Genomic DNA, 12481 nt, shown 5'->3' with positions numbered 1-12481 from the left:
TGTAGAAAAAATATTTAGGCCACACAATGCACCAGGTAAGACCTTAGGCTGACATCATTTATTTATTTTTCCATTATTCTAAGTTTTCCTTTGAGGTCGCTGTGCATCTACTGCAAGTCAGACATTTTTCAAAGCTTCTTCATATAACAAAACCATTTAGAATGACCTTACACCTTGAGATTTTGATTCATTTCAAGAATATCAAGAGTACCACTTATGTTTAAGCTAACTGCAATATCTGTCCTTGGGCATTTATCTGGTCACCGAATGAGTTAAATGGTTCAGTAATTGCTCAGGACTTGGCTATTCCAATCACCACACTGTGGTGGGAACCAGGACCACGTAGCTTAATGGACAAGCTGTCTGACTTCCGATCAGAAGATTGAGGGTTCGAGTCCCTCTGTGGTTGACTTTAAAGGACCAACCCCAGTATCGGATTGCATGTCTCACTCATTACTCCTTGCCTCTTTCAATGATATTCATCAAGTAAGAAAGGCCTTTGTTTAAGTTGAATTACAATGTTATGAAGAAATGTAGAATGCAGACCTGACGATGTTATTTATATGAGAATGAAATGACAAAGTGCTGTCGAGCATGACACTTAGACTAAACCAAGAAAGAAACCAAGGAGTCGTCAACTGACAGGTAGAATCTGGATGCTGTGCCAGTGAGTTTTGTTTGAGGATGTTTGATGCAAACCAGGATTTTATTTCAGCTAGGGATGCACTGAAATGAAAGTTTGAGCTTACAATCTCCAATATTAATATTAGTGGTAAGGCTGATAACCAATACCAAATTGGTTATCAGCCTTACCACTCCACTGAGTTCACCGTTGCTTCCCTGTTTCAGTTAAGCTCCTCAAAATCCTTCACTGCTTTACCGTCACTGTCACATGACCAAACAAACACCACCTGAACATCCTCCCTCCAGAAACAAATGGCAACAAGATGGAGGTAAATATCAGTTGCTAATATTGGCCCAGTTGTATTCATCAGACTGATGCAGATATGTTTAAAAAAAATATCGGTATCAGTTAGTGCCAATATATTGAGCATCTCTAATTTCTTCTAAACAAGTGGTGAGGGAGGAGGGTGAAAGTGAGGAGTTTGGTGAAGTGGGTAAGTGGGTGTCATCGGTCAAGCATTGAATTTATTGCGCTTGACATTGAATTTATGGGAAATATTGGTTAGTAAAGAAAGAAGGGGATCCAGTGCAAAACTTTGGGGGACAACCTGAACTAACAGAGGAAGAGTGGGGTCTGAAGGATTTGAGTTAATGGGTGTGGGGGTATTGCCAAGGGATGAAAGCCTGTGGAGGAGAATACTGTGGGAGATGGAATCAAAGTCCTCAGATAAAGGAGGGTAAGAAGAGAAACCAGAGCAGAAACTGCAGCCATCAGAAAGGCATTAATGATTCTAAGCAGTGACACTGGCAGAAACCAGACTGGTATTGTTTATAGATTCTGTTTTTGGTTAAAAGTACCATTTTTTTTTACTAATTTATACATTTATGCGTTGTTTTTTTTTTGTTCGTTTTTTGAACAAACACCTTTTGAATTTCTATAACTTCTGGGACTGCCCCCCAAAAAACCAGGACTACATAATTAGTTAAGAAAACAGAATTAGAGAGCTACAGTGCATTTTCTAAAAATCATTAACTCTCATTTTTAAACTGCTAAAAAAAAAATGTTTTAACAAATCAAATCAGGTGCATAGTTACTTAAAACACAAATCTGTAAATTAGTAAGTTGCTTAATTTATTTCTTTTAAATGGCCTAAATAAAACTCGTGACATTTTGAGATATTTCAATATTGGGGTCACTTTAAAAAAAACGATCTTGTGTTGAAATCATGTGAAAGGTGCCAATTGACTGATTAGTTGGTCGGTTTAGCCCCTTGTCCAGGGGTCTTCGACTGCTGTCCACGAGGGCCGGTGTCCTGCAGCTGCTAGATGTCTCCCTGGTCCAACACACCTGAGTCAAACGGCTGAATCACCTCCTCAGTGTGCAGTCGGGTCCTCCACAGTCCTGCTAATCGCCTCATTATTTGTGTGTTGAAGCAGAGACGCATCTAAAAGTTTCAGCACACCGGCCCTCGAGAACCAGAGCTGAAAGCCCCTGCCCTAGTCTGCTTACCTATTTTTAGTTTAAAAGTGCTCGGCGTCCTCCTGTATCTGATCTGATGGTGTGAAAATGCCATGATGTTGCACCTTTTATCCCGTCACATCTGAGATAATGTCAGTTTCAAGGTTGTGCTCACGAAAACAGGGGAAGCAGCCAGCCGTGAGGTCTAAAAAAAAAATAGAGGTTTTGGCCGCGAGGGACCCAATGCTGGCCCTGAGAAAAACTGATTTTATACACAAACATTCATATGTGTTTAGAATGAGTTCAGTTGGAACATTTACGAGCATAAATAGAGCTTATGTGAAATAGTTCAGTGAGTATTAACTTTGCTTACATGGTTGATATTTTTTAAGACATAATGTAACATTGTGCATGTCTTCTGAGTCACAATAACAAATTGTTCCACACTAGTGGAGATATATCACTTTCTTTGTTACTGTTTGATAATTCCTGCTATGCATTTCGTTTATTCACTTGTCTCTGTAACTTAACTGACAAACTATACAGAATATTCGTAGCAGCAGAACAAAAACTTACCAGTCTCCAGATGTGAATAAATTCACTAATTAATTGAAGAATAAAGAGAAAATGACGCATAACGCAGACGGATTATTGTAAACATTAAGTAGTTTAATTCTGAGCTCTGAAAAGCCTTGTAGAAAACGGTCCTCAAAACAAATTCTACTGGGTGTTTTACATAGATTAGAGCGCTTAATAATAAAAGTTACACAGTGTAACCCTCTAGATATCTTTCCGTCCCTGTGTAGCTCCTTATTTCCCTAACCTCAGTTTGCAATCACCTAACGGCAGAACTCATGAAGCAACTCCGGCCAACGGTTCACAGAGAGAGAAAGGAAAGCAAACAAAACGGCCGTGAAAGTGGGTTAGAGAAAGGAGAGTGGGCTGAGAAGACTTACCGCTGAGCGTCTACTGAAAATCGCTCCGTTCATAAACCAGCAGCAGAAAGTCGGTAAAGGAGCGGAGAGAAGCTGCGGAGCGTCACCGCGGCGAGGAGATAACTGCCACATGTGCGCTACCTGTAGCTGACTGATGTACACGTCGCGCTGCTCAGCCAATCAGAGAGCCAGCCCACTCAGCCCAGTCTGCCCGAGCAGCAGAGCCGCAGGCCGCTGACCCGACAGACTGCTGCTGCTGCTGCCGGGTTTTAAAGCTGCTAACCACCGGAGCGTTTATGTTTACTTACAAATATGTCCAGATAATGAGAACACAGCTGTGCGAAGAAGTTTTGATTTCCACAAATCATAATGTCTTAAAAAGTTTTAAGGAGGAGCAAAAGTTTGTATTTGTGTTTATTTTAGTTGATGACATCACAAAAGGCACAAGACTGGAGAATTCAGCTGGCATTACTAGAATTTGTAAAGTGGAACTGTGATCTCCGTCATACTTTATTTATTTATTTATTTGTTTGTTTGTTTACCTCCAGTTGTTCTACTGTACCACCAACTAAGCTTTACTTTTACAACTGGGAGCTGATTAGCATCACAAAAACTCAAATAGGACCAGAACAACAACCTGAATCCTTAAGGTGTTATAAAGGAGGCTTCCTGGATGCCGAGCAGGACCAGAGAGCAGAGCAAAAAGCAGGACGTTTCTCTGCATTTGGTACTCTAGCCATAATGCAGAAGCTAGACAAGGATTTAAAAAGAAGCATCAACAGCAAATGAGGTGGATTAGCAGTGCTTGCCAATAACTGCCAGTTTCATCCAGGATACGTTACTGTGAAAAGTTGTCTCTGCTGCCCAAAAATAGAGCTGTTAGCACATCATGACAGTGACGAGACAGTCTTCAGTCAGAGGCCTCTGCAGATTTGTAGCGAGACTGACTGCTACCAGAGATGCTTCTAGACGACAGCATCACCATTTGCAATGAAGATTTTTGAATATACTTGGATGATGTGAGTTATGACATCATTTGAATTGTCTTTGGGATGAAAAGTATTTTTGAATATAAATGAATAATCCTCCCTCACTCCTCCTTTCCCAAGATGCATCCTGCCATGAATGATGAACTTCTGCTGCTACCAGTATGCTAATATTCCTGTTTGATTTTTTCCCCATCTGATTGGGGTCCATGCAGTTTTCTGTGTGTATGACCTTTACCAGGTCAGCCGATCTTTTCACTGCCTGGTGAAAAGGTTGCATTTTTCTTACTGTTTCTCTGTGGTGTCAACTGGAATGATGAAGATGATGTATGACACAATGAAAAGCTGAAAGGTTATTATGCTGCTTCAGCGACGTCATTAAAGTATGCACATGTATAGAGTTGATTTTATCAAGGTTGGTTAAGGCTTTACAGCAACAACAAACTCAAAAATCAATCATTAGAGGTTGTTTTGTACCTTCATAGAAATATATTCACTACTAAATAATGTAATTCACCACTTTTTTTGTTCTACGGTAATTTCTGTGAAATGGGAGTGATCTGGGTGTTTACTGTCGCATTCAGTGAAATTTTGACCTCACATGAACTCTTCAAGAGCTGCAAACAAAACTGTACACGTTTTTATTCCTGTTGAACTATTTACATGTAATTATAATATTATTAGGAATATTATACTTACATGACTCAAATGAACTCATATTGCTTTAACACACACAGCTGTACATGAAATCCTGCTAAAGCAGAGTTGAGCTCAGCTTTTTAGGGAGGCTCGTTGCGTCCAGCAGTTAACATAATTTTCATTGTGGGTTATCGCCTTCCACTGTTTCATTTGAATAGTCTTCCAGGTTCCACCTGCCAGCCCAGAGGTAGGTCCTTTTAAGCCATGTCACAGTATCTGCCTTCCCTAACTTTTAGGACATCATCACTTCTGTAATGACTGTGTAATGCCAACTAAAATACACTCTTAAAAACCATTAGAAGTGTGATTATTTAAATGATTACCTATTTTAGGAATCACTAATCTAATCCCCTTCCGCTCAGGAATGTGTTTTCTCAGTTAATCGTCCATTCTCTGTTTTACCCGCTGGCAGCAGTTGGCAGTTGGGATTATTATCTCTGGTGTTGATAAAGCCCTGCAAAACTGAAAAGCATCAGTTGTGCAAGTTAAACTGAGCTTGTTCTTAAACAATCTGATGACATCCTTATGGTGGCATCTGCAATGCCACATGGATAAAATTTTAAAAACTATAAATAGGAAAGTAAAACAGCTAAGATCATTCTCCAGCCAGCACCTTCACTGTTTGGATTATTCGTTGTTGGCATTCCAACTTTACTTTAGGGGAAGTCACCTTCTGATTATCTACACCCCACCCAGTCTACGTATATGGCGTCGCTGTGTTTTCTTAGACAGATCCACCCATCAAACAACACAGTTAAAAAGCAGAGGACAAAAAGCCGGAGGCTTTAAAACAGTTGTTAACCTATAAGTTTGATCACACTCACCATAAGCATGAATGGCTTAAAAACTTGGGGTCTTTGCAGAGACATGATTGCAGGTTGAGAAGAATGGAAGTACAGGAGGGCAGTAGTTGGAAAGCAGATTATAAATGCAGTGGCACGTTTAATCAAAAGTGACAAAGTCCAAATTTACAAAAATGTGAGGAATCCTAAGGGCTGAAACATCAAGCTAGCACAGATAACAAGGAGCTAAGAGGAGAATCTGACAGTGGATGAAAGCATGATGCTTTTATGGGAACGGAGTGTCTTGTATAGAAAACAAGCGAGTGATTACAAACAGTTGCTGCTGTGAAGGAACCAAAGACCTAAGGGCAACTGAGGGGGTTGAGTGAGGAATTGATAGAACCCTAGCAAAACCAGGAGAACCCACACATAAGGTCAACACTAAGCCAAATCTGACAAGACACTCAAGTGACCAGCAGTACCATAAGAATACAATCTTTGGACTACAGTGGATCTGCTGGAAAACACAAATGAACCTTTAAGTTATCTCTAGTGATATTCCTGCTGTGTGTGGTGTGCTAAGAGTAATCTGCTCCACTTGGAAGGACATCAGAACCGCTCTGATCTAAGATTGGGGGATATTCACCATGTTGGCTTGCCTTGGCCTGATGTTGTTGCTCATGTGGTGTTTCCTGATCATAGATGAGCATGCAGGCTACTGATTGTGACATGTAGCCAATTAGGAAGCACAGTGATGGAAACACAGAGGGGAATCCAAAATACACAGGAGACAAAACAACTCCCATGGCACCTCAAACAGTCTGGTGAACGTTGGAAAAAAAAAATCTTTGTATTACTTTTTCTCTGTCACATAAATATATGTTGTAAATCCAGAAGCTACCAGAGGCGAACGGTAATTCCAGTTACTTGTATGTATTTTATGAAATGAGGGCCGAGTTTGTGAGATCACAGCTGTGGTGCTCCCAGCTCTCAGAAGCAAACAGCAACTTTTGGCTTGGATGTCCTTGAACAAACTGAGTGAACATGTGCATAAGTGTGAGCTGGAAGACAGAGGGTGCCAATATGTGTTCGACGACCACTCAAGGTGTGAGAACATACACCTGTTTACACAGTAACGTTGGAGGATCTGCTACAAGTCTATACTAAATGGGAACTGGTTTCCGTTTCACCTGATTCTTAAGAATTCTGTGAGGTTCTTGTGTTTCTGCTCATGTGGAAATGAAAGAATATGTTTGTTTTCTAATGATCACAGCCTGGGTCCTGCCAGGTTTCCTTCCCTCCTCAGTTACACCATATCTAGTCAACCAAACCTCACCCAACGTTGGACAATAGAAACATTATCTGTTGCTTTTTTAGTTTGCTCAGTTTCTGCTTGCATCGGCTTACACTGTTTGTTTTGCAGCAGCAACTGATAAATTCTGGTCTGAAGAGCACACTTCAGTGATGAGGCAAGCTATCAGGCCTTTCACATAATTTTTCTACTAAAACAAGCTGGTTCTATCACTGTGACTGTCCTGGGGTTCCTTCTGAAAGCTTGTATGTTTGATGCAACCTTCATAGCTTGGTTGGCAACTGGAAAGACCCCAGATCAGTTATGTAACTACATCATATTGAACTGTGTCACACGCTGTTTGCTCGTGTCATACTAATGGCAGTGAGAGCTGAATGCACTGTGCCACATCCCTACGTAGGATGTGATGTCATCAACCGTAAGTGCTTTGGAGCAGAGAGAGGGGAAAGCAGCTGCTGAAATCCCTGACTCATAAAGGGGGGGGGGGGGGGGGGGGGGGGGCAGGTGAAGGAACTGAGATCTGGATGATTATTCAGGTTTTCCGTTTGGTCAAGGCTGGCCGTCTGACAGAAAAACAACAGTGGATGTCACATTAGGCCATGGTGACAGCTGGGTGGCCCTTGGCTGAGGAGAGGTATTCAGATAGAGAGGTGGCTTTGACCACTATGTCACCAAATTACCACAGAGCTCAAATTATATATACTGTATATGTGTGTGTGTGTGTGTGTGGGGGTGTGCGTGTGTGTGTGTGTGTGGGGTGGGTGGGGTGTGGGTGTGGGCGTGTGTGTGTGCGTGTGCGTGTGTGGGGGTGTGTATGTGTGTGTCACTCACACTTTGTGTCATAGTTCAAGGTCTGACTCGGTGACATAGGTGAGGAACAGGCAAGTTTGGGCCAGAGAGCAAAGCTCTGGCCTGGCCTGAGAAGTCCAACTCTTGGTCGGCAGGGACACGATGCCAGAGGGTTGAGCACACTCCAAAGCTGAGAAGTCATCTTCCCACTGCAACCCTGAAGCCACAAACAACATTAGCAATTCATGAATGTAATTTTGTTATCACTCGAAAGTTTCTTGAAGTGTTAAAGGGGCGGTATTATGTAAAATCAACTTTTTGAGATTTGCTTCATGTTATAATGATATATTCCCTCATTAAAAAACACACCTAGAGTGTTGCTTTGATTCTTCCATTTTGAAATCTATTACAAGAAATCTATTCATTTAAAAGTGTAAAAGTTTTGGAAGTCTAAGTGCTACAGCAAGAATCTATGTATATATTTGGCATGAAACTCTGCATTAAATAAACGACATCCCTTTAAAAAGAAAAAAAAAAATCTTTACTGCTACTTTGAGCATCTCCCTATTCATCTCTGCTTGCAGAAACAAGTCCTGTGACCAGGCATTGCCTTTTACACAAAGCTCCTCCTCAGTGCTGCAGTCTCCAAGCCGAGCTTCTGCATTACACAACACCCCTCCCCCGCAACACCTCCACCCAGCTCCTCCAGACTAGCGGCAGCAGCAATTAGCAAACACCTGTTAGAACTGTGCATCTGCTGAGCTCATCATATGAGCTACATCGCCATGAAACGAAACTCTAGTGAAAACATAATTATATGCTCGATAAAGGAGCTTTGTGGTGATGACGCGCTGAAGGCAGAGGGTCGCAAAGAGCAAATTTCAAAAAGATTTAATTTCTCAACAAATCTGAAGACAATCATAGATTTTGCGAAGATGTTGGCTGATGGAGCGTCATTATCCAGTCATGTCAGTCCAGTACAAAATGTGTTATAAGAAGTTTTGTGTAAGCCGATGTTTCTGGAGGAATGGGTCAATATTCCAGCAAACTATTGTGAGAATATTTGACCAAAAACAGGCACTTTTAGAAAGTAGTTGTTTCAAATACTGATAGTAATGTTTGTAAACTTCTGAATATAAGAAGATTATTATGCTTGAATTTTGCAAATTGAATTAAGTTCCGTAATCTTAACTGACCTGAGGCAGCAAAGGTTTTGTTTTTTTTATCAAAATGAAGGTCAAAAAGTTAGAAAAAAACGCTGTGTGAAATTTCTGGTTTCAACTATGCATATGTAAATGATATTCAATTTGGGAATAATTAGAATATGGTCATTTTAAGTCTTACCATTGTCCTCTGACATAACATCAGACTGGATGCTGGGAAAATGGAATGGCGGAGATGTGGAGGGTTCTGAAGGCAGCTTGAGAGTGGGTGTTTCCTAAGAATCAACAGTTGATTGTCAAAACATAGACAAAAAAAATACAGGAAAATTATGGTTGATTTTACAACAAAACCCCAAAGTAGACATTGAGGTTGTCCCTCCAATCCCAAGCTTTGGCACCTTTTTTTAAAGAATCAGTGTCAGAGCCTAAAGACTAAACTCAACTCCTGATATCTGTTGCAGGGCAACAGTCACCTCCAGAGATAAGTCCAGATTTTTTGAACATCATGACCAGTTTTCTGCCTGAGTTTTCCATCTGTGTCACATCACCTGCTCTGTGGGCTGTGCTGACCTGACAGATGTCTGTCTGGTGTAAACAGCACAGACAGCAGCTGAAACATTAAGCATTCATATTATGATGTCCAGCAAAAGGGGAGAAATTAATACATCTTTTTTAAAGTCTCCCCTCCCCCCGGACCCTTCAAACACAACAAACTAGAACTGTACTGAAATTTTTTTTAAAATTGGCAATGAGTATTGTCAAAATAGTCAAAACATGTTGGCTTTGGCCGAGCACGTCAACAAACGTTCTCTACATGAAAGTACCATCAGTAGGAGCAACACGTGTGTTAACAGAGGAGCTGTGTCCAGTCAGGTTTACCTTTGAGAAGCAAGAAGCTCACACAGACTCCAGTTAGAACAGAAAACTGTTGTGTTAAAGACTTTTGCCAGTGGCGGAACCAGACTTTTATCATTGGGGGGCCAGATGCCAGATTGTGGCACTACTGCATTCTTGATTTGTACCTTCTAATTAACAGCTTCCCCACCCTCAACACCACTTAAAAAATAAACTGGAGGACAAAGAATGATCGATCATTACCTGATCAAACAGGTAGACGATGACGTCCTCTTCAAAAGAAACACTTTTCTTTATTTTCATTTTCTCACTTTTACTCCTCCTCCATGGTCTTTGTGAATGATTGTCGTTTTGACGGGTTTTCTGACGAATCTCAGGGTTCCACGTCCTTAAGCTGTCCCTGTCTTCGTCCTCGCCGCTCGTCTTGAGACAAAAAGATCTTTGGGCGTTGTCGTGTTTTACAGCAGACATCTTGCTATTTCTTCCAGAACTTCCTCTATGTCTAATAAATGTCCTCAAATTCCGAGAGGCGTAAACGTGGCATAATTTATTTGTAGTTATATAATTATCAGAAAGAATGATGAGCCTGTTGAAGGAATCCATGACGATGGCATGCTGCTGGGTTGCTTCATTCAAAAAGTTTTTAATCCAATAAAAAATGTCCACCATATGGAAAGTGGTACCTTCCTGGTTGGCCTGGCTTGGTAAACCTTTGATGACGGGATCTAAAAACCTCAGCTGTCCACTGAGCTCCGATGGGGGCCAGAAGAGTTGTGGGAAACAAAATCGTGATGAAGCTAGCCAATCTGATGTGTGCGTAGTGTTTCTCTGTGAGTTAGGGGCTGAACACTCCGTCCAATCAAGGACACAGATGCAGGAACCCACTTCATGGTCCTCACACTCCTCTTCATTCCTGCATCAATGATTCAGGGCAGTTTCAGTACACCTGAAGATATACTGATTCACAGATAATACATTGGTGAGATTACAAGCAGAAAGGAGAGGACTGTTACTTTATGGGAAAAAGAGGGCATGCTTTCTACAGGTGCTCACTGACTGGAGGAGAGACACTATGATAATCCCAGAATCACACACAGGAGTAATCTGAGGAGACTTTCTACTAAATGTCTGAAAGACAGAGATTTGCCAGTTGTTGCGCATTCTGCACACAAACGCGCTCATGCACACTTACGGGTCCATTATTGGGTCTCTCAGTCCCAGGCCTGAATAAATATCGGCAGTCTTCCGTCTGCAGAGACAAAGACGCAATAGGAAACTTTTACTGCTCTGCAGTAACCAAGCAACCGTTGGACAAGTGACTCAGGAAAGGAAGAGAGGAGCTGACTCACAGCAGCTGTGACGTAAAGGGATGTAAAAGGAGACACACACATACAAACACACACACACACACACCTGGGAGGAGGATAAAATCTGCCCCGTTCGGGTAAATTAACACCTCACTGTGTAACAGGTGGAGGGGCTCAGGAGGAAGAGGGAGAAAGAGACTGTTCCAAACAACCAGTTAAAAAACAGACACACTGTGGTGCCTTCAACAGCAAAAGACACAACTCACATCTTTAGTGTCCTCATGCAGAAATCCAGTCATATGCACGTGAAATTACCTTCTTTTAATTTCGTCCAGGCTGCATTTTCTGTTTGAAAACAACTTGTCCACTGAAATCACCAGGGCAGCTCCACCCCTGCTGTAGTTCAACTCTGAAAACGCAGAACGTGTTCAAATCTGCAGCTTCATGAGTTTGCACAACATGCTGCAGCAAAGTATCTCTGCAGCCACAAACAAGATAAAGCAGCAGCTTTTTCACAAACACGCCCTACCTTGCATCCTTCAAAGCTCAGTCATCGTCCTGCTTTTACCATGCCGTGGCGCACCCTGTCGAGTTTCCTGCAAGAGACGAGGTAGAGCGGACAGAGGAGACAGAGGAGACGCTCTGAAAATGGAAGGGAGGAGGGCGAAGAAGAGCGAATGTATAGAAGGGATGAAAACGGTGTGAGGACAAAGAAAGGACAAAGAGCTTACATATCCGTCTCTCCGCCAGCAGGTTCCTGGCCTTTCTGCAGCAGAGCGCCGGATGCAATCAATAACCTCAGCGCTAATGTAACACAGAGTCCAGTTATAAAGACCAACAGTGTAGGTGTCACAGTTTTGTGTGAAAGTATTGATACCCATTGAAATTTTACACATTTTATTAAATTTCTTTTTCACTGAAAGTTCAATAAAGTTTATGTGATAAACCAAAACAGAAGGTGAACTTCTGCCACACTCTCACATGGTTTGCTGACTCAAACAGCTTTTATGACAGGACTGCAGCTTCTCATCAACTCCACCCCTGCAGAAGGAGAGCATCCTCTCAGCATAATGCTGCCACCACCATGTTCCACTGTGGGATGGTGGGTTTAGCTTTCTTCACCAGGTAACATTTCACTTTGCCCCATCTTCCCGCTCAACAACAGACAGACTGGTTGGAGATCACCTATGAAAATAATTTTTCAAGACTTACTACAAACATACAATTGGATTTAAGCCTAGACTTAAATCCAATTGTTTAATAGATTCTAATAGATGTGTACGTGTTGATTTAAAGCATTTTATTATAACTCTGGCTAGTTCTGTAGTTACCTCCATTCATTTTATATTTACATATTTCCTAAAACTCAAACCAATTTAAAAAAGTGAACCTTTTGAATTCCATGTGGCCAAAAGACGTCCACATGTTTTAATAATACAAAAATAAGCTGTAAATCAGAGACTAATTTCACCATCGCTATATACAGTATATATCCGTATATATATCCATCCATCCATTCATCCATCCATCTTCTTCCTCTTATCCGGGGTTGGGTGGCAGGGGTAGCAGC

At 41.5% G+C, this 12481-nt stretch overlaps 1 protein-coding gene across 3 annotated transcripts in view; it reads right to left on the bottom strand.

The window, feature by feature from the left end:
- bhlha15 (basic helix-loop-helix family, member a15) overlaps positions 1-12481 on the bottom strand; it is a 14509-nt gene extending 2028 nt beyond the window's left edge. The window contains exons 1-5 of one of the 3 annotated variants that reach the window (XM_032574188.1): positions 11227-12481; positions 10797-10853; positions 9848-10517; positions 8931-9024; positions 7629-7803 (exon numbers count right to left, since the gene is read on the bottom strand). In XM_032574188.1, the coding sequence (XP_032430079.1) occupies positions 7629-7640 (12 nt within the window). In that variant the 5' untranslated portion in view covers positions 7641-7803; positions 8931-9024; positions 9848-10517; positions 10797-10853; positions 11227-12481. Of the gene's footprint in view, positions 1-2134; positions 2289-3039; positions 4876-7628; positions 7804-8930; positions 9025-9847; positions 10518-10796; positions 10854-11226 lie in introns of those variants that run through there. The other 2 variants (XM_032574189.1, XM_032574187.1) reach the window with 2 other exon arrangements.

Source organism: Xiphophorus hellerii, chromosome 10 (assembly GCF_003331165.1).
Source record: "Xiphophorus hellerii strain 12219 chromosome 10, Xiphophorus_hellerii-4.1, whole genome shotgun sequence".
Classification (NCBI taxonomy): Eukaryota; Metazoa; Chordata; class Actinopteri; order Cyprinodontiformes; family Poeciliidae; genus Xiphophorus; species Xiphophorus hellerii.
The sequence above is the reverse complement of the archived record's forward strand: the minus strand, read 5'-3'. Positions and strand labels throughout refer to the sequence as shown.